Genomic DNA, 20,625 nt, shown 5'->3' with positions numbered 1-20,625 from the left:
CTCTTCACTATTCCCAACTTCCCATTAAAAAACAAAACCAAACCTGTAAGCCACACAATCAGCCATGTGTCTTCCAAACTTGACATACATACTCATCGCCCAGAGATCTTGTTAAAATGAAGTTTCTGAATCATGACATCTGTGTTGAGGCCAGAGACTCTGCAATTCTAACTTCTCAGGTGATGCTATGCTGCTGGTCAACAGACCACACGCTTTTGTGTATAAAGGGCCTGAAAGACATTGCAGAGAATATGCCTGTCATCTTAAAGCAGAGTTAAGATCATTCCTGCTCCCACATTTCCTTGTTGTATAACCCTAGACCCTTAGACAAGCCTCCTTTTGTGGAATATGGTGATTAACAACTGCTAACACTTACTGTTTACTGTATACTAGGAAACAATATTTCATACTTTCAACTTACGTTATGGACTTAGGTTAAACAATCTGTCCAAAGTAGACTACTGTACTACATCTACTGTAAACCTAGATCTTGGTAGTTTGATGCAAGAACCTGGTGCATAATCACTGTATAAGATTGGGTCTTTAGCTTACTCCCAAGGTGATTAGAAAGGTAAATAATTGGTATTTAGCTGGTATTTAGCTAACATTTGTTTGGTGCTCATGTGTCGCAGACCAAGCTCCCTCAGAGGCATATTAACTCATTTAATCCTTACAACAGCCCTAAGAGGTAGGTACTATTACCACCCCATCTTACTAGTTTTAAAATAGGCCAAATACCCGAAGGTCCAAGAGCAGTCAGGACTGGAACTCAGGCAGTTTCACTGAAAAGCCCAGCTATCTTTTGCCACAAGCCTGGAGAGGATATGATCCCAGGGCTCTGGGCTACCAGACCTCGGCTCGGCGGGATGGACGCACCCCCGTGGCCACTTAGAGCAGTTTAAGTTCGCTCGCAGAGCAAAAAAAAAAAAAAAAACCTTCCACAACTAGCTTTATATGCATCTGTGGGAAATGTCTTTCTCGGTCAACACCCAGGACCCCCATGAAAGGGTTCAGACTCTGGTAAAAACAAAATTTACGTAGTCCCAGAAAGCTGAGAAGCGAAACATCTAGTGAACTGATTTACCGTGAAATTGGTAACACTCGCTCCTGGACCCCCTCAAATCGCGACACCCCAAATTTGCACCACCCCTCTCCGCCGCCACATCCTGGGAGAGACAGTCCCAATTGGGCCGTGGAATTTGCAGTCTAGGCTCCGTGCACCAGCACCGCCTACCTCCGGGCTCACGTCAAAGGGCCTCCGGTCCTCCCATCTGCTCTCCAACACCGCTCTCTGCCGGCCTTTTCTCGGGTTGCCGGGACAGCGAACCTGTTCCGGCTGCTCCGGAAGTGAAGCTTTCTCTTCCGGAACTAGCTTCTGGGCGACTGCACGTGGTGGCGCTGCCGGGGCTTGAGCCGGCGTTGGCAGAGTAGTGGTTTGAACTCTCTCCCCGGAGCGAATGAGCCTAGGAGGAGCCATGGAGGGCCAGAGCGTGGAGGAACTGCTGGCAAAGGCGGAGCGGGACGAGGCAGAGAAGTTGCAGCGCATCACAGTGCACAAGGAGCTAGAGCTGGAGTTCGACCTGGGTAACCTGCTGGCATCAGACCGGAACCCCCCGACGGGACTGCGGCGCGCGGGAGCAACGCCGGAGGCTGAGCTGCAGGCCCTGGCGCGGGACAACACGCAGCTGCTCATCAACCAGCTATGGCAGCTGCCCACGGAGCGCGTGGAGGAGGCGCTGGTGGCGCGGCTGCCGGAGCCTACCACTCGCCTGCCGCGCGAGAAACCGGTGCCCCGGCCGCGGCCGCTTACACGCTGGCAGCAGTTCGCGCGCCTCAAGGGCATCCGTCCCAAGAAGAAGACCAATCTGGTGTGGGACGAGGTGAGTGGCCAGTGGCGACGCCGCTGGGGCTATCAGCGCGCCCGTGATGACACCAAGGAATGGTTGATCGAGGTACCCGGGGGTGCCGACCCGCTAGAGGACCAGTTCGCCAAGCGGATCCAGGCTAAGAAGGAACGGGTGGCCAAGAATGAGTTGAACCGCCTGCGTAACCTGGCTCGCGCGCACAAGATGCAGGTACCTAGCTCGGCTGGCATGCACCCTACGGGACACCAGAGTAAGGAGGAATTAGGCCGCGCCATGCAGGTAGCCAAGGTGTCCACCGCCTCTGTGGGGCGTTTCCAGGAGCGCTTGCCCAAAGAGAAGAACCCCCGGGGCTCGGGCAAGAAGAGGAAGTTTCAGCCCCTTTTCGGGGACTTTGCAGCCGAGAAGAAGAGCCAGTTGGAGCTGCTTAGGGTGATGAACAGCAAAAAGCCTCAGCTGGACGTGACAAGGGCCACCAATAAACAGATGAGGGAGGAGGACCAGGAGGAGGCTGCCAAGAGAAGGAAAATGAGCCAGAAGAGCAAGAGAAAGGGGGGCCGGCAGGGTCCTGGGGGCAAAAGGAAAGGTGCCCCGCCCAGCCAGGGAGGGAAGAGGAACCGGGCCTTGGGAGGCAAGATGAATTCTGGGCCGCCTCCCTTGGGCAGCAAGAGGAAAGGAGGACAACACCAAGGAGGAAAGAGAAGGAAATAATTTTCACCCTCGGACCCATCTGTAAACCCTAGAGCTATACTAAATGTTAAGGTCTAGTTACGAGGTGGGTGGGGTTGGTGGGGCAGGAGGGTTGTTGAAGAAGGTGGCCGCTGCCTTCACTGAGGTTTAAGGAATAGACTGCCTTCCTTGCCAGATAGTATGTAAATGTTGGACTCTACAGATTGTTTTCCCACAACCAGGAATTTGGCTGGAGATTAAAAGATGTATGTGAGGACACAAGAATCCAGGAAAAGTTGGTGGAGACTGGGAACGAGTTGTATATTTAAACAGACATCTTTTTTTCTTTTTAATTTTGGACCTGTTATGGGGGAGAGTTGGTCATCTTTCAGACTTACAATTGATTTCTGCATTATTTTTATAACAAGGGAATGTGTCCGATGGGAACAAAGATTATTTTCAAAACTGGACTTAAAAATAATTCTTATGAAGGTTTTTTAATAAAAGTGTGTCTTTCTAGTGTGACTTTGGACATTTAGGCCATTGCTAGAAATTCTAAATAAAGCCAGGGGATACAGGGTTTCAGATTATTTTTATTTGCTTTCTAAAAAACATAAAGTAGGTAATTTTATGATTTCAGTGACACCAAAAGAAGTATGGGTTTTTCTAATAAGTATCAGATACAATATAGAAAGTGTAGTACAACTGGTGTCTCTTTGAAAAAAGATTTGGTGCTTTTAATACTGTAAAAACATTGATTGGCTGTAAATTATAAATTTGGGTTTCACTAAATAATGGTAATTATCCTCATTAATCCAGAAAATACTTAAATCTTTTTCAGCATTTATGTCCCCAATTTTTTTTAAAACTTCAGGTAGAGTCTGTTTTGAGAAGAGAGAAACCCACCAAATCTTTACTGTAACAGTTATCTTTGATTCATTTGTCAAACTGCCCTTAACTGGTTTGATTAGGTCAAATGTTCATAGCTTTTATGGATCTCTTTCCCTAATTGATCTCTGAAACTTGTCTTTGTAAAAATGAGTATCTTCTGAGGAGGACTCAGGGTAGATCCAGAATCCAGGAGAGCCTTTTTGCTGCTATTACATGCCCATGAGTTACTCTGCTCAGGTTTTTGGTCTGACCTTTGATAGTATATTAAAGTTGGGAGTTAATCTTTTCTTTTTTCAGTGTTGCCTCATCTTTAGAAATTGCTATGGAAGAAAAGATTAATTCAGATTTCATGATACGTTATTAAAAATACAGATGTTCAGTTGTTACTGTCTTAGGATACTTTCTGATTAAGTTAAAGTTGAATTTTTGCCACCATTGATCAACTTTCCCCCTGGGAAGTGGAGCCCCTGTCCCTGCTAAGCCCTAGAGCCCTATAATCATGGAAGGTTTGTAACTACTGATGAAACTATTTAATGGTAGCTTAACTTCATCAAAGGCTATTCTAGAGCACTTAACACCTTTTAAGTTCTCACCTATCCAGGATGTTTTGTTGTTGCTGTTTTGTTTTGGGATTTTTCTGTGGTTTGTTTTTGTTTTTAGACTTTAGATTTAGCAGTTGGACACAACACTGGCCCTGTTTTAAAACAAACAAAAAAACACGGACTTTTTGCAAGGTCCTTATTAAAACAGTTTAAATGCAATGTCTTAATTTATTTGGAAAGCAGGAAGGCAAAGTAGCATTTTAAAGGCATCAGTGGAAAAAGAATGCCCTTATTTCCCTTTCCCCATATCCCCAGTATTTGAAATAAAGGGTTTTAAGTAGGGACACTTAAGGAAGCAACCACGATCCTACAAAGCAGTTACCTTTACAGCAGTTTCAGAGGTGGTTGGTGGGACTGCTGGTAGAGCACTTGAGATTTTGACTCCTGGGAAAAAGGTCCTAATCCAAAGAGGGCTAATGCTGGGGCAGGAAAATTAGCATGTGAGGGGGGGCAGTCTCCGCTGAGAGGGCGGGAGCTGGAGGCCGGTGGCCGGGATTGGCTGGCGGAGGGGCGGAGGGGGCGAAGGAGGGGCTACTGGAAGGAAGACTGCATGGCCATGGCTGCAGCCACCCGCGCCCGTGTCGCGCACTTGCTGAGGCAACTGCAGCGAGCAGCGTGAGTGCAGGGCCGACGGGCGGGCGGGCGGACGAGAGGATGCCACCGTGCCCACGCAGTCCTTCTGGGGGCCCCGCGTGGTCTTACTCAGGTTACTTTCGGAAACTCGGGGGAGGAGATCCCACTGCGCGTGCCCTCTCCACGTCAGAGCCGTGCGCCAGGAGGGACCGCATTGTAGCGGGGTGCCATGCAACCATGCACAGGGCAGCTAGGCAGGTTGCACCTTGCTTGTTCTACCGTTAAGGAAATAGGCGCAGAGAGGGCAGTGCCTGGTCCCATGTCATGGCAGACATTGGAGGGCTTGGCACAGTGACCAAGACAAATGTATATATCCAATCAACACATTTGTATTGTGTGTATGTTATGTGCCAAAAACTAGGCAAGGTGCAGGAGATAAAAAGGTGTAAGACTCTGGAGCAGTTAAAACTCCAGTGGGTAATTGGATGAGGGGGCAGGATTTGTGAAACAGGCCTGTGAGGAACAGAAGGGATAGGGAGTGCAGAAGAGAAAAACAGATGTGAGAAATTGCCAGGAGCTTCACCCCCTGGTATGTACAGGATGTTGGGGTATTAAATGTTTTGACATGGCAGACCCCACCCCCATCCAGAAATGGAAGGTATATCGTAGCCCCCTGATAGTATTTGTGGGATGTACAAATGCACAAGTCAACCTGGGAAAACATGTAAAATTTTGATCTAATAGAGATAAGAGGAAAGGAGGGGAACTAGAGAGGAATTTGAGGTAACTGGGAGGAGCAATGCTGTTGGCAAGAGATGTAGTTCCAGGATCAAAAGAAGTTAAAATCTGGACCTACCTTCACGGAAGGAGGCGAGGGTGTAGAAGACAGGCCCTGAACAAGAAGAATAAGAATATAGCACTTACGAGGCACTTACTATGTGCCAGGCACTGTCCTACATGCTTTACATATGCTGTTAATAGTAACTGTAATCCTTACAACAACCCTATGCCATACTATATTATTCTCCTTATACTATAGATAACAAGAAAACAGCATGAAGAAAAGGAGTCTGTCCAGTGTCACACAGCTAAGCAAATGGCATAGCCATAATCTGAACCCAGATATTCTAGCTTCACGGTCCTTGTTCTCAGTCCTATGCTAAAGAATTTGAATTATGTCCTGCAGATAATAGGGAATTCTGGAAGCAATAGTTCTAATACTTTGAAATGCCCAATGGGGGGCAGGGAATTCCATGGCTAAATAAATAGGAAACTACCGACTGTTGCATAGTGCTTTTAGGGTCAGGATAATTAGCAAACAAAAGGCTCTGAGACGTCCTAGAGAGATGGAGGGGAAAAAAAAAAAAAAGGTTAGCTGTATTTAAACTCTTTGTTCCAAATCTGTGTTACCACAAAACTTTTTATCAAGCAACACTATTCATATCCCTTGGAACCAGTGTCCTGAGAACATGTTTTTGGAATGGTTGTATGACAAAGGAAGGTGGCATGATTAGAATATGTCCAATCTTTCTGGTGGCAGTGTACAGTGGAAAGGAAAGGCTAGAAGTAATTGTAATGCTCCAGCTAAAAGGTGATGGCTTTGGGTACCAAGGAGAGCCAGCTGGTACATGGGGTAGATGTGAAAAATACTGAGTCTGTCAAAATCAGCAGGATTTTGTATCTGATAAGTGAGACAGGAGGAGAAGTTGAAGTTTCTAGATGGGGTATTAGGTAAACATTGGGGTCATTTACCAAAATAAGACTACATGCACATTAGCTGTAGGAAGAAGATGATAACTTACCTTAGGAACTTCAAATTGGACATGCCTCAGGTGAAAAAGACCGTCAGCAGGTAATTGATTACATTGTTCTAGAGCTCAGAAGTGAGTTGGAACTCACCCACGTGTATAGAGGACAGTTGAAACTGTGGGTGTGGAAGTAAAGGCCTTAGCAAACTGTAGAAGGGTTGAGAATGAGGTCCCCAGGAGCAGCAATGTGTTAAAGCAAGGGTGGCAAAATGGTGCTTATTTTTTAAATAGGATATGCATTTAGAAAGTTGGAGATTTCAGATAAAAGTTTTGGAAAATTGGAAATGGCATCATTGGGCCCACATTTCATCTGGAAGGTCTGCCAGAGCTGACATGAAGTGGTGGCCACCTCCTCTGAACAGGGCAAGCATTCCGGCTTCCCGAGAGACCCTATCACATAGCCTGCCACTCATTCTGCACACCGGCTACACAGCCAGCCAGGAGCTCTGACCTCCCATTTACATTATCTACCAGCCGCCTTATGCACTTGCATTTGCAAATGATTTGCACTTTGAATGAAGGAAAAGGAGCGAGTATTAAAGGACAGGAACATGGCCAGAGAGGCAGGAGAAAGCCCAGGAGGGAAGGACTGCACAAGCTTCAGATTTGCAGTGTTCTCATCCCTGGGAGTACAGCAAGAAACAAAACCACCTGATATCCCTGGTGCCTAACTGTAGGTGGGGCAGGTGGGGTGGACAATGAACCAGTAAAATTTAGGGTATATTACATGTTGTTAGTATTAAAGAGAAAGTAAAGGAGGATGGGTCGTGGCAGGAGGGGATGCAATTTTAGAAAAAGACCTAACTATTAGTATCTTATTGCTGATATAATAAATTACCATGAACTTGGCAGCACAAAACAACACACATTTATTCTCTTAGAGTTCTTAAGTCCAAAATCAGTTTTACTGGGCCAAAATCAAGGTGTGAGAAGGCCACACTCAATTCAGAGGTTCTAGAGGAGAATCCATTATCTTGCTCTCTTCAGCTTCCATTGCACTTCTTGCAATGGTAAATCGTGGCTCCTTCCTCCGTCGTCACAGCCACCAATGTAGCCACCACTTGCTTCAGTGGTCACATTGCCATTATGTCAAATCTCCTTCTGCCTCCCTCGTATTAGGACGCTTCTGATTATTTAGGGCCCACCCAGATAATCCAGTATATCTTTCCATCTCAAAATCTTTAATTTAATCACATCGATAGAGTCCGTTTTGCTTTATAATATTCACAGGTTCCAGGTTATTAGGACCTGGATATCTTCAAGGTCTCAGCCAACCACGCTTGCTCTTGAGAAGGTAATGGTTACAGGAAGACCTGCGGAAGGTGGAAGGAAGAAGCAAGCCATGTGGCTCTCTGGGAAGGTACTCAAAGGTGGGAAATACCAGGATGGTTTCAGAACATGGTGACTGGAGCAGAGTGAATGAGGGGGAGATGAGGTGAGAGATGCTCGCGGCCAAGGATGAGCCCAAGGTGTTTTGCCCTAACAAGTGGAAGGATGAAGTTGCCATTAAACTGGGGTGGGGAAGAGGCTTTAAGAGAAGACCAGGAGCTGAGTCTTGGGCAGGAGCTGAAATGCCTAACAGACATTCAAGTGGAGGTGTCGGAGGAGGCAGCTAAATCTGGAGTTTAAGCAAGACATCTAAACCAGAAGGATAAGAGCACAGAAGTCACTCAAGACCATGAGACAAGGTGAGGTCACTCGGAGTGAGAGTAGAAAGAAAAGAGAGGGACTCATAGGCCGAACCCCAGGACCCTCCAGCATTCAGAGTCAATGGCATAAAAAGAAACTAGGTGAGGAACAACCTGGAAGCCAAGGGAAGAAAGTTTTCCATGGAGAAGGGAGTAGATAGAAGAATGCTGCTGACAGGTTGTACAAGATGAGGACTGAACTCAGAACTGAGTGGTATATTAGCAAGGTGAAGGGCATTCGTGACTTGGCAAACTCTTTGTGGAGTCACAGGGCAAAGGTCAGTTGGAGGGGATGCCAGAGAGAATGGGAGAAATTGGAGAGCCTTTACAGGACTATAGGCAAGGAGAGCGGTGGGGGCAGCATCAGGAGAGGGAAGAATAAGAGAAGGTTGTTGTTAATATAAGAAAGGGGAAAACATGGGACGTCTGGGTGGCTCAGTCCGTTAAGCATCTGCCTTCAGCTCGGGTCATGATCCCGGGGTCTTGGGTTGGATCAAGTCCCACATCAGGCTCCTTGCTCCCCTGAGATTTAGTGCCCAGGAGAGGTGCTGACCTTTACTAAAAACTTGGCCAGTTTATCCGAGCCAGTGATACTGGGAGGAAAGCCAGAATAATCAGGCCAGAACCAGAGGGTAGGTAAATGAGAGCCTTGCTCTGCCCACGGTTTCCTCAGCTTCTCAAGAGTAGAGAAGCCCATCAGTGGTTTCAAGCTGTCCTAAAACAGTGGGGGAACCCACAGTCCATTCTTCTTACCCAAGCTCAGGTTCTCTGTCTTGGTACACCAGGAGATGAGAGGAAAAGCTCAGAGGATTTTAAACATCTGCATTTACTTACTCATTTACTTATTTCTTCAGTCAGTATTCCTTCAGGTGGTATTAGTATGTGCCTGTTGCAATGCTAGCCATTACAGATGAAGTTGTGATAAATGGTAGATCTTGTCTTGCCACCACAAAATTTACAATCTAGAGGCAGATGCAAACAGAAGAATGGTACCAACAACTCAGAGTGATAATGATTCTAATGGGGAGAGAAGCATGGTACAGACCACAGAGGGAGAGTGCCTACCTGGGCCCAGCCTTAGGGAGGACTGCCCAGGGTGACATTTCAGCTGTCGCTAGAAAGGATACTAATTACCTGGAAGAAGAGACGGAAACATGTTTCAGGCAGAAGAAATGACAAAGACAAAGTTCTGGAGGCAAAAAAGAGAATGTGTGGCCCTCCCATTCACAGAAAAGAACGTTCCAAGAGCTCTGGAGATGGACAGAGATGGGGTTACCAGGCTAGAAAGATTAGCTGGGCCCATGAGGCAGGGCCAGGTCTGAACTTCATCCAAAGGGGGTGAGGGGAGAGGGCATCATTGGAAATAAGCTCCTGACCCTTGTGTGGCAAAGGTGGAGCCAAGAGAAGCCTGTTAGGGGCTTTGTAGTTATTCAGATGAGAGATGACACGGAAACCAGAGATTGGCAGAGGACCCACGAGAGGTGGATGGATTTGGCTAGAGAAATACTGGGGGGCCTTGATGTGTTTGCTATAAAGGGTGAAGGGTGAGCCCAGGATAGAACCCAATATTTAAGGAATGAGCAGAGTGGTAAAGGAGCTGGAAAAAGAATAATTAGAGGAATCCCAGGTGAGTAGGTAGTCCTGGAAGCCACGGAAAGCATTTCAGCCACCCAAGGAGGGGGTGGCCCAGTGTTCAGTGCTAGGAGAGCAAGGTGCTGGGAGGGGGGGAACGTCCTGAGAACTAGGAATACAGCAGGAAAGCTGGGACTTGTTGAGACAGCAGCCAAATTTCAGGGAGCCAGGCAATGTGTGGGAGGCAAGAAAATGGAGCCAGCAGACCTAGGCCAGGAGGGGAGACCCAGAGAGGATGAGCAAGCCAGAGGCGACAAGAGGTTGAGACTTTGAAGCATGAAACTCTTAAATACAATGACAAAGATCAAGTGAGGAGGAATACTAGGAAACACAGGACTGATGGAGGCCCCAAGAAGGCAAGAGAGGATGGGACTCAAACCACAAGTAAAAAGTAGAAATGATTAATCAAGGCAGCCTCAGAACCTAAAAAATACAAAATAAAAAGGGGGAGGAGTATAGGAAAGCATGTGCTCCCACGTTCCTGGGCATTGGAAAGTTTAGAGTCTGGAGATTTTCTTCCCTTTGCCTCCACTTTCTTGTCCTTGGAGGGTGTAAAGCAGGGAAAGTTCTCCAAAGAAAGCCCACCGGTGAAGGACAACATCTTGGCGTTCCCAACTGTGCTTTCCCTATGGCAGCCTGTGAATGGCTCACACCGGCTGGGATGGTCCTGGGACTCTCAACACTTGGCACTTTCATCCGTGTCCAGGAGGTGGCAGCCTTGACTCGTGGTGGTACTCACACCGGTTTCCTGGCGGCTTTGACTTCAATCTGTTTTGAGGTCTTGACCATTGAGTTGAACACTCTTCTTTCCTTCTCTACCTTTCCCCTCAGATGTTTTCACTCCAACTTTAAAGGGGGGATGGAGTGGTTGTCCACTCACATATCTACTGGGACCCCACTAGGACAAGGTCCTCTGGCAAAAAAAATAGAAACATACAACCCTTTGGTGCTGCTCAAATGCACAGCGAATAGGAGGAGAAAGGGACTATGCAGGAAACAGGAGGCTACCAATAAGGAGAAGGGAAACGGAGTCAAGGGCAGAGAAGCAGAGTGGGAACTGACAAGAGGTGAGGGATTCGAGGAGGCCAGAGTGACGGGCATGAGCGCACTTTAGGCCACAGGGGAGCGGGGAGAGGGGGACACAGCCACAGGCCCTGGAGAGGGAACCAGCACATCGAGGCATCCAAGGGGCTGCAGGTCCCTGGAGCTGGGCTGAGAAAAGATGGAGGCATGAGGTGGTGACCAGTGAGGACTGCAGGCCCACTGAGGGCTTCTCAGAGGCCCAGAGTCTGTTTCAAGAAAATAAACACACTGAAGACAATGAGAAAATACAAATTCCCCTGGGTGGGAGGAATGGGAGAGGAAGTGCATTGAGTAGTTAACCTTGGGTAAATTTGGTAGAAGTTCCTAACCTGGTAAAAGAGCTGGGACCTCATAGACACTAAGACTCCATTTCAAACTTCCTTGTATCCCCAGAGGACTTATCTCAGCTTCCCGTACACATGTATTGAGCACCAGTTGAATAATTCCTGAAAGAATGATCCTGCAACACTGGAAAGACTCTGAGTGGACTTCCTGTCCATGATGATTTCTGTGTTTTCCTATGGAGCATTTGCCAATAGCTACTACTTTGATGGCATCTCAAGAGTAGAATGCAATGTGAGTCACATTAAAGCATCCTATCTTCTGGTTTTCTAGTTTCACATTTTTTTTTTTCTTTTCCCTAGATGCCAGTGCCCAACTCATTCTCATACTTACTCCCAAGGTAATAATACATTTTGTGTTTTTAAAGTGGCCAAAATTTCCAAGCCCTCCATTGGCACTCATAATACATTTGGGAAAATGATAAATCAAGGAAATCAAGGGATGTGAAAGTTGGAATGGCTGCCTTTTCACTTGCAACCGGTAATATGTAGTTCTAATTATATGACGGTAGCTGAACATGTGCTGATTGATTATGTTTGACTCAAGTATATATTTAATGCTATTTACGATAATTTTCTATTTCAAATAGCATTATTTGCCAAAGCTAAAAAGGGGGGCACAGATGAGATTTTAAGATCATCTGAGTTAATCAAATTAATCAAGATGAAATCTTTGGACAGTCTTAATACATCTCAGGAAAGAAAGAGGCTAAAGAACAAAGGTGGTTCCTAGAAGGAAAAAACTTGTTTATATCAATTTTTTAAAAAATTATATTTCTTAGTAATTAAAAATAATGACAAAAGTTTTCAGTTCTCACAAACATCTTAATCCTTCCCAACTCCATTGTCCACAGAGCAGCAGGAAGCTCATTGTAGCTTCAGCGTGTCCTCAGAATGTCACATGAATTACTGACACAAAAACTGATTTCACCTCTTAGAAGGAAAGGTCAAATCTAAACAGCACAGTGAGAATGGAAACAAGGGGGGCTGCCCGTACAGGAAACTAAGCAGAACCCACAGAGGAGCCTGTTGGGGAATAGAACAGAGAGAGTGACTGAGGGCTTTTTCCTGCCACCGGTGTGGTTCACCATTCAAGGCAGGCCAAGGGACCTCCCAGTCATTAATGACCGTCTGCTAGGTGAAAACATGGCCAGCCTTTAAGGTCCTCGTGAACATCTGCAGAATTTTGTCTTTAGCTGGTTCTTTCCAATTCTTAGTCGATTTCAACAAAGAATTAGTAGTCTCCTGTTTGGGAGCATAAAATTAGTAAATTAAAGAAAGATAATCTCACTGTTTTCTAGATTCAGTTTATGTCTTTTCCTAAACTTCAGTAGCAAGATTAATAGATTATTTCTTTACAGTAGATACGGATCAAAGAAATTTGAATTTTGACTAAGGATACCCTTGCCCTCAAGAATCCAAAGGTAGACTGTTGTCTAGTTGTGGTCTCTTGTTCTTTTAAAAACAAAAAAAAAAAGTAGTGGAAATTATTGCAGACTTTTTTTCAATCTTATGACTGACGAGGAGTGATGAAGACAAGGATAAAACTCATTAAGCAGGGCTGTCTTGTTCTGATACGACAGGAAATCATTTCTGCCATAACTAAAACCTGATAACATTATAAAGAAGCATCAGTTTATAAAAATTTTTATTAAATCTTAGAAATAGAACTAAATTTTTACATATTTTAACTTGAAAAATATAAATATCTTACTGTGGTAGTTTTTTCTCTATGGAAAAATATTTTAATTCATACTGATCACAGTTGTTATAAGAAATGTAAGCAGGACTCTAATTAATTAATTTACTAATAATTGTTCTCTAACAGTAATCTAACTCCAGAGTCTAGAGGGTATTTTTTCTAGAGGATTTTTAGACATTGTTTCAAAAGTGTATTTTATTTTCAATGAAGAAAATATTTTAAATAACTATTTTCACACAATCAGCATCAAGTTAGCATTACATTCTCTTAAAATGCAGATTTTAATTTCAATTTGATAGGCAACAATGAAACTTGAAAATACATTTTAGCTAAGGCTTTTAATTTTCTTTTAAAGGTAAGTCTTTTTAAGGGAGATGCTTATGTTCACTGCTGAAATACCAATTTACTATCAAAAACCATTATTTTTGCTTTGTTTTAGAGGCCTACTCTAACACTAATCTCTACATTTCTAGCTCCTGGATTTGCACCTTCTGGGAAAACAACAGATTATGCCTTTGAGGTATAAATAATCAATCCATTCTTTCTTTGATGATGACTTGAAAAAATACTAGAGTATTTTGCTAATGCTTTTTTTTTTTTTTTTTAATTCATGAGGGACAGAGAGAGAGACAGAGGCAGAGAAAGAAGCAGGAGGGACTTGACCTGGGAACATGACCTGAGCCAAAAGGCAGATGCTTAACCAACTGAGCCACTGAGGCGCCCACTAATGCATTATTATCTCATTTGAAATCTACTATTAATTGGTGTTCCCTAATCTCATTATTTGATCAGACCCCATTTAACAAAGTCCCTTGTTGGGGTAATGGAATACAGATCTTCAGATAACATGAGTAATGTTTAGATATTGTCTGTCTTTTGTTCAGCCATCAAAACAGGACAAAGTCCCAGTTCTACAGACTCTCCAACTTACATATGTTGTAGGTTACAGCTTAGTTTTGTAATTATAACAATTCTAAAAGAGGTCCAAGCAATCTTTTGAAGCAAGAACAAAGGAGCAATGAATTTTGATGAATTTTTATCATACTATTATTATATAATTATTTGTTTAAATCTCTGTCTCCTCCTAGTTCAGGAGTCATAAATTAAAATGAAGGACATGCTAAGGAATATATACTTTATTCTCTACACAATAAGGAATGATTCATTTCATTTATAGGTTTTTAGAAATGAAACACACCTATATCTAAGTCTTTTTTTGTTTTGTTTTTCCACAGATGGCCGTTTCAAATATTAGATATGGAGCAGGAGTTACAAAGGAAGTGGGAATGGCAAGTATTTAAGATTCCTACAGTCTTTTTGTTAGAAATATTACCTGTCTTTTAAAACAAATGCAAACTGAAAACAATTGAGTTCTTTGTTTTGAAAAATGTGCAGTGTTAAGTTGGCCAGAGAGAGAGAGAGTCTATTGCAGTTCTCGGGCAATGAAACCTAACGTATAAATTATTTTTGTTGTTTTAGGACCTACAAAACATGGGTGCTAAAAATGTTTGTTTGATGACAGACAAGAACCTCTCCCAGCTCCCTCCCGTACAAATGGTTATGGACTCCCTAGTAAAGAGTGGCATAAGTTTTAAGGTTTATGATAATGTGAGGGTGGAACCAACAGATAGAAGGTATTATTTTATTGCTGCTATTTACTTTATGTAGAAGCCAACACATCTCACTGTTGCTTAAAACTTGCTCCAGGCCTTTAATGGTGTGGCAATTTATTTCTGAAAACAATAATGACATGATGGCTTTTCTTTTCTCTTCTCTAAGCTTCATGGAAGCAATTGAATTTGTCAAAAGGGGAGCTTTTGATGCCTTCGTTGCTGTGGGTGGAGGCTCCACCATGGACACCTGCAAAGCCGCTAATCTGTATGCATCCAGCCCTCACTCTGATTTCCTAGACTATGTCAATGCCCCCATTGGGAAGGGAAAGCCTGTGTCTGTGCCTCTTAAGCCTCTGATTGCAGGTAAAGACTATACGTTTTATTTTGCAATTGGCAAAAGGTCTTAGGAAAGATGTAAGCCAGGAATTTTAGGCTTTGTTTCCAAAGCTTTCTGATTTCTTCATTTCAGTGTAGTACAGTGTTTGGAGAGCAGAACAGATAGCAGTTCATTTATGTTTTAAAATTCTGATCATTATTGCACAGGCAGACGATTTGGGTCAGTGGTGGGAAAATTTGCAGATTTATGCTAGCTAGGCATAGGCAGTCATTGTGTGAAGGAGGAGGGAAGGTTATCGTTTCCATATTATTAGATCCCTCTGTTGGCAGGTTTGTCTTCTAAACCCCTCTCTGCTTTGTCCCATTCTGCCAGCTACCGTGGAGTTTAAGGGGAACATTCGCTATTATTTTTCTGGTGTTGACTCAACCCTTTCTTCCACACAATGGCTCTTCAGCTGACCTGGGGCTTTGTCTCTTCTCTAGGACATGTGGCCAGCATGGCCACATCTCTCTGGGCAACATCTGCTCTGTGGCTGTCCTGGGGACAGACACGCAAGTCCAAGTCAGAATAGCTTGTCTGTCTCGCACAGAGCTTGGGATCTTTGGGTCTTTTCTGCCCTCCCTCCTATTTTATGGCCGTTAGCGTATTACTGCTTTAAGTTTTATAGTGAAAATGCACTAACTGGTAACTGGACAATATCTGTCTGAAGTTTTGTCCTCTCTCTTCTCCCCCTCAACTGCCCCCACCGTGAATGGGCCCCATGATGGTACAGGAGTAGGTTGAAGGCAGATGAACTGCTTTGATGTGAATGAGCAATCAGCAGGGAGCAACATAATTGATGTCTGGCAAACGGAACCCTCTGGTGAAACTGTGTCAGCATCACACAGAGGGGTGATTAGTAAAGTTTAGAAACTTGACAGAATTACAAAACCACGGAGCCTAGCAAAGGCAGAACGTTACTGTGCTTACTGCCAGGAGGGAATAAAGATGTCTTTCAGAGAAGGCATATAGGAGCTTTCTAACCGAGATGCTGAGCAGCCGGCCTCTGAATACCCGGCTACAGCTGCGTAAGCTCGGGAGCTAGAGTTCCTGGGGTTCCTAGCTGTTTATGCAGAAACAGGACACATAATACATGGTAAACATACACACGTGTTAGTACAGGCATGGACACCATACGTACATGTCAGGCCTGTATACATGCTGGCACAGGCACTGACATCATGCATATGTGTTAATACAGGTAAAGCTATCACACATACTCATCAAAGTGCGCATAGACATTAGACATGCCTACACGTTATGCAGACATGAACACCGTGCACATGAAATGTGTGCATATTAATGTAGACATTGCCATCACATATGCATAGGAAACCTGTTAATGCTGACAGGCACGCTATTACGCATGCATGTAAATGCAGACACAGGCAGGCATATGAAGCATACATGCGGATCAACGTAGATACGGAACTCACGTGAGCAACAGGGGGATCAGCGCTTCCTTCTCTAACTTTGTTCCTTGCTTCCTCAGGCTGAATTAAGTATCTCCACTGACCTTTACTTAGATGCATTATGTAAATTAATGTTATTTTATTCAAGTCCCAACCACCTCAGGAACTGGGAGTGAAACTACAGGAGTTGCCATCTTTGACTATGAACACTTGAAAGTAAAAACTGGTAAGAACTGTGCCCATAAGAATCGTGTTTAATTCTCTCTCTTACCTTTCAACCCTGCGGCCTTTTCTTTAAGCCTAATATTTAAAAATCAAGGAGTTATAGAGCTAAGGGCATGTATATACACACATTTTCTTTTACCAAGTACATGTAAAAATATGAAACAGTCTAATAAACTTCTCTGAGAATTACCTACAAAGCATATTAAAATGCCATAATCTTGATTGGCCATTTCTCTGCTCAAGTTAGTAACTGTACTTCAGTGCTGAATGATTATTCCCTTTCTTGGACATCTTTGCAACACTTTTTTCCTTTCAACATTTTAAATCAATTTCACTGAGATACAATTTTTGTATAATAAAATGCATACATTTTAACAGTCAGTCTGGTGAATTTTGGCAAATAGATATACCCATGTAACCACTATCCCAATCAAAGTATAAAACATTCCCAACACTCCAGAAAGATCCAAAGGTCCCAGGCCTTTGTAGCAGAATAAATTGGTATTTGGCTGCACATTTATAGTAACTTCGCTTTTTAAAATTAAATGACATTATCCTTTGATGTTATTGAAGATAGCAGTAGCCAATACTTGAATTCTATCTTACAGTTTTTCAAAGACTTTTACATAATACTTTCTAATATGAGCCTTACATTAGCTATGTGGGATAGAAGCCCTATATGGTTATGATCTAATGGAGAACTCAGAGAGACTAAGTGACTTGGCCAAAGACACATAGCAAGCTGCAGAACCAGAACCCAAACCACCAGTGTGCTAGTAAACCAGCTCTCTGGCATTTAATCAGTAAATAAGCCCCAGTTTCTAGTATTGGCCAGTTTCTTTGGTATAAATACTCCCACCATTGCCAGTGACACCCTTCAAACCAGAGTTGGGAAGAGATGTGCACACTTGGCTCCTTCAAACAAGGAGCCTCAGACCCACTGAAAAACCCAGGTTTCTTTTTTTTTTAAAGATTTTATTTATTTATTTGACAGAGAGAGATCACAAGTAGACAGAGAGGCAGGCAGAGGGAGGGGGGAAGTAGGCTCCCTGCTGAGCAGAGAGCCCGATGTGGGGCTTGATCCCAGGACCCTGGGATCACGACCTAAGCCGAAAGCAGAGGCTTTAACCCACTGAGCCACCCAGGCGCCCCGAAACCCAGGTTTCTGACTCCAGATCTCTTTCCACTGTTCTTGCTGCCTCCGTTCATGAGAATGAATCGCATATTTTTAATTTTTTTAAGAATAAATCGTTATCCTAAAGTAACTTAATTTCTTAAAATGGTGTCCATACCTTTTGCCTCTGTTGAAAATCCCTGTTTTAGGCATTGCTTCCCGAGCCATCAAGCCCACACTGGGACTGATCGATCCCCTGCACACCCTGCACATGCCTGACCGCGTGGTTGCCAACAGCGGCTTCGATGTGCTTTGGTAGGTACGAGTGCCAACTGGAGGGGCTTTTCCAGTTGGAAAAAGTCTCTGGACTGCATTTTCTTGCTGAAAGCACTTGCTAAGCATACCTCAGTTAGTGTTCCACAACCACCCCAACTTTGGCTGTCATTATCCCCTTTCCTAGATGAAAACATGGAACCTATAAAGGATGGTGACTAGGTGAGCTCCTGGATGAGCCTCAGGCCACTGTTCTGGATCGACTGTGCCAGCCACAGCTGCTGCCACAGGGACAGGAGTGGGTGGAGTTGGCAGCAGCATCTCAGGCCCACAGCACCTGCGTCTAGGGCTACAGGAAACAGGAAACGGTCAGGGCTGCCATGGCATGGAAGAGGTTAGGGAAGGGAGCGCACATCCCCGGAGCGGGACTGTGCTCACGTGTCAGGACTTCGCACACATCCCCACCTCACTACAGCTCTGCACCACACGAGAAAGAAACCTGCCGTGGAGATGTTCAGTAACTTGCCAGAGTCCTGCTGCGTGTTCCCTGGGCTTCAGCTGCCATGGCTCCCTGATCCGTGTTCCTTCCAGGGGCCTCAGGGAGACCCACGGACGACTTTCGCATTCAGCATGTCCCAAACTACCTATTTCATCTACTTGCACATGTACATTTTTTCACATTCTAACATCTGTGAACGCAGAACACGTCTTAAGATCTGTGGCGCCACGGTACGGTTTTCTTCCTCAGTGGTATTTTTAATGATGCGTTTTATAATGCATGACATCTTAAATTTGATGAAATCCCAATTTATTCTCCACCTCCTCCCACCACCTCACAACTTCTCCTGAGTCTCTTAAGTTAGTGAGCAGCAGGGCTTGCTATGAACTTCTTTCTTATGTCCACACATAGCCCAGTACTTCCTACCACTTGTCTTGCTGGGCTCTCTCCTGTCTGCTCCCTCCTCTTGAGCCTCATTGTTCCCACCTTGGTTCAGACCTGCCCAACTTTTGCTTGGATAATTGCAGTGGTTTCCTCGTCACTGTCTCTGCTTCCATCCCATATCCTTCTGTCTGTCCTCCATACCGGCCTCAGCAAGTTTTCAGAATGCAATATAATCATCACACATACACATATACACACACCTCTACCTGACAAGTCTTTTAGTGCCTTTCCACGCCTACTGCCAGACGGCCAAATTTCTTTGCCCTGGCTTGTCCCCAATGCTCAGCTCTTTATCTCTTTGGAGAATTCATATTCCAGTTCCACTGGAGCACCCTCCTCTTCATGGAGACTTTGCTGACAGCCTCCCCACCTTTCTTCTCCTCGGGTACAACTGACCACTCCATCCTTTGCTCTTCCGCATTGGGTGGACTTCCCTTTCACATGCCCATCTTCACTGCACTGTGAGCTGGATGAGGACAGGACCATCTTACTCCCTTCTCCATCCCTGCCCCTTAGCACAGTGACTGTCACATCATAGGGATTTGGTTAATATCTCCCCACACGAATGCTCCATTCTTGCACTGCCCATAGATTGGACAGATTAAGAACCATTAAGCCGGGCGCCTGGGTGGCTCAGTGGGTTAAAGCCTCTCCTTTTGGCTCAGGTCATGATCTCAGGGCCCTGGGATCGAGCCCAACATCGGGCTCTCTGCTCAGCAGGGAGCCTGCTTCCCCCTCTCGCTCTCTCTCTGCCTGCCTCTCTCTCTGCCTACTTGTGATCTCTGTCTGTCAAATAAATAAATAAAAATCTTTAAAAATATATTAAAAAATAAATAAATAAAATAAAATCTTAAAAAAAAAAAAAAAGAAGAAGAAGAAGAACCATAAAGCCATAGCATCCATCCACCAACTATTTAAAAGCATTTCCAATGGTTTGTTCAAAAGATGTTATCTGCTTCTCAGGTGTAAAAGAAATTCTCCATTCTAAGACCAAAAACCGTAATTCATGCCTGAAACAGTTCATCTTACATTGTGTTCCCAATGCATCACTGATTTAGATGGCTATGTTTTGTTGTGTTTTGTTTTTTCTCTCTTCTGCATTTGATTGATTGGAATTGATAGCAGGCCATCAGGTGGAGAAAATTCTGAAGCTTGGTCCTTGAAATAGCCAACCTTTAGCTGAGGGAATATCAGAAAAAAAGAACTGAATTTTATTTTTCAGGCCAAAATTTAATAATAATGATGAACTGTAAGTTTTACAATGTGCTGGTCATTATTCTAAGTACTTTACGTGTACCCCCTCATTTAATTTTTACAGCAGCACCAGGAAGGCATACTATTATTTGTCATTGTCTTAGAGTCACAGGTTAGATAGTGAGTTACCCCACACCTGCTACAGGAAGGTCTGGTGCCAGGATTGGTCTGTGCTTTCACCCACTGCACTGTACTCTTAATAGAAGGCTCATGTAACTATGTCCCTCCTTAGGTAACAGGAGTTTAATGGTAAATATATATATATATATATATATTTTTTTTAAGATTTTATTTATTTATTTGTCAGAGAGAGAGAGAGAGCAAGAGCGAGCACAGGCAGAGTGGCAGGCAGAGTCAGACAGAGAAGCAGGCTCCCTGCCGAGCAAGGAGCCCGATGTGGGACTCGATCCCAGGATGCTGGGATCATGACCTGAGCCGAAGGCAGCTGCTTAACCAACTGAGCCACCCAGGCGTCCCTATGGTAAATATATTTTATAAGGAAATCATTTTTTAGATTCAGGGCTTTTCTTCATGACCCAAATAATGTAAAAATTCAACATCATA

At 44.3% G+C, this 20,625-nt stretch overlaps 3 protein-coding genes across 6 annotated transcripts in view; 2 read left to right on the top strand and 1 right to left on the bottom strand.

The window, feature by feature from the left end:
* The window catches only part of CRH (corticotropin releasing hormone), a 189,697-nt gene extending 188,355 nt beyond the window's left edge, over positions 1 to 1,342 (bottom strand). The window contains exons 1-2 of the mRNA XM_082719166.1: positions 1,235 to 1,342; positions 44 to 230 (exon numbers count right to left, since the gene is read on the bottom strand). The gene's annotated coding sequence lies outside the window, so the exon portion shown is untranslated. The remainder of the gene's footprint in view (positions 1 to 43; positions 231 to 1,234) is intronic.
* Positions 1,343 to 1,351: 9 nt separating this feature from the next.
* RRS1 (ribosome biogenesis regulator 1 homolog) lies at positions 1,352 to 3,056 on the top strand. The gene has a single exon (XM_082719143.1). It carries the CDS (start codon positions 1,458 to 1,460, stop codon positions 2,571 to 2,573), a length of 1,116 nt encoding a protein of 371 aa, XP_082575269.1. The 5' UTR covers positions 1,352 to 1,457; the 3' UTR covers positions 2,574 to 3,056.
* Positions 3,057 to 4,490: 1,434 nt separating this feature from the next.
* ADHFE1 (alcohol dehydrogenase iron containing 1) overlaps positions 4,491 to 20,625 on the top strand; it is a 39,183-nt gene continuing 23,048 nt past the window's right edge. For 2 of the 4 annotated variants that reach the window (XM_082719138.1, XM_082719139.1), the window contains exons 1-8: positions 4,491 to 4,639; positions 11,453 to 11,490; positions 13,325 to 13,371; positions 14,087 to 14,140; positions 14,331 to 14,485; positions 14,631 to 14,827; positions 16,401 to 16,478; positions 17,801 to 17,906. In XM_082719138.1, coding sequence (XP_082575264.1) covers positions 4,575 to 4,639; positions 11,453 to 11,490; positions 13,325 to 13,371; positions 14,087 to 14,140; positions 14,331 to 14,485; positions 14,631 to 14,827; positions 16,401 to 16,478; positions 17,801 to 17,906 — 740 coding nt within the window. In that variant the 5' untranslated portion in view covers positions 4,491 to 4,574. Of the gene's footprint in view, positions 4,640 to 10,983; positions 11,385 to 11,452; positions 11,491 to 13,324; positions 13,372 to 14,086; positions 14,141 to 14,330; positions 14,486 to 14,630; positions 14,828 to 16,400; positions 16,479 to 17,800; positions 17,907 to 20,625 lie in introns of those variants that run through there. The other 2 variants (XM_082719141.1, XM_082719140.1) reach the window with 2 other exon arrangements.

Source organism: Mustela nivalis (genome assembly GCF_964662115.1).
Source record: "Mustela nivalis genome assembly, chromosome: 2".
NCBI classification, from domain to species: Eukaryota; Metazoa; Chordata; class Mammalia; order Carnivora; family Mustelidae; genus Mustela; species Mustela nivalis.
The sequence above is the reverse complement of the archived record's forward strand: the minus strand, read 5'-3'. Positions and strand labels throughout refer to the sequence as shown.

Coding starts and splice junctions, on each gene's coding strand:
- RRS1 (XM_082719143.1), top strand. CDS start 1,458: ATGAGCCTAGGAGGAGCCATGGAGGGCCAGAGCGTGGAGGAACTGCTG.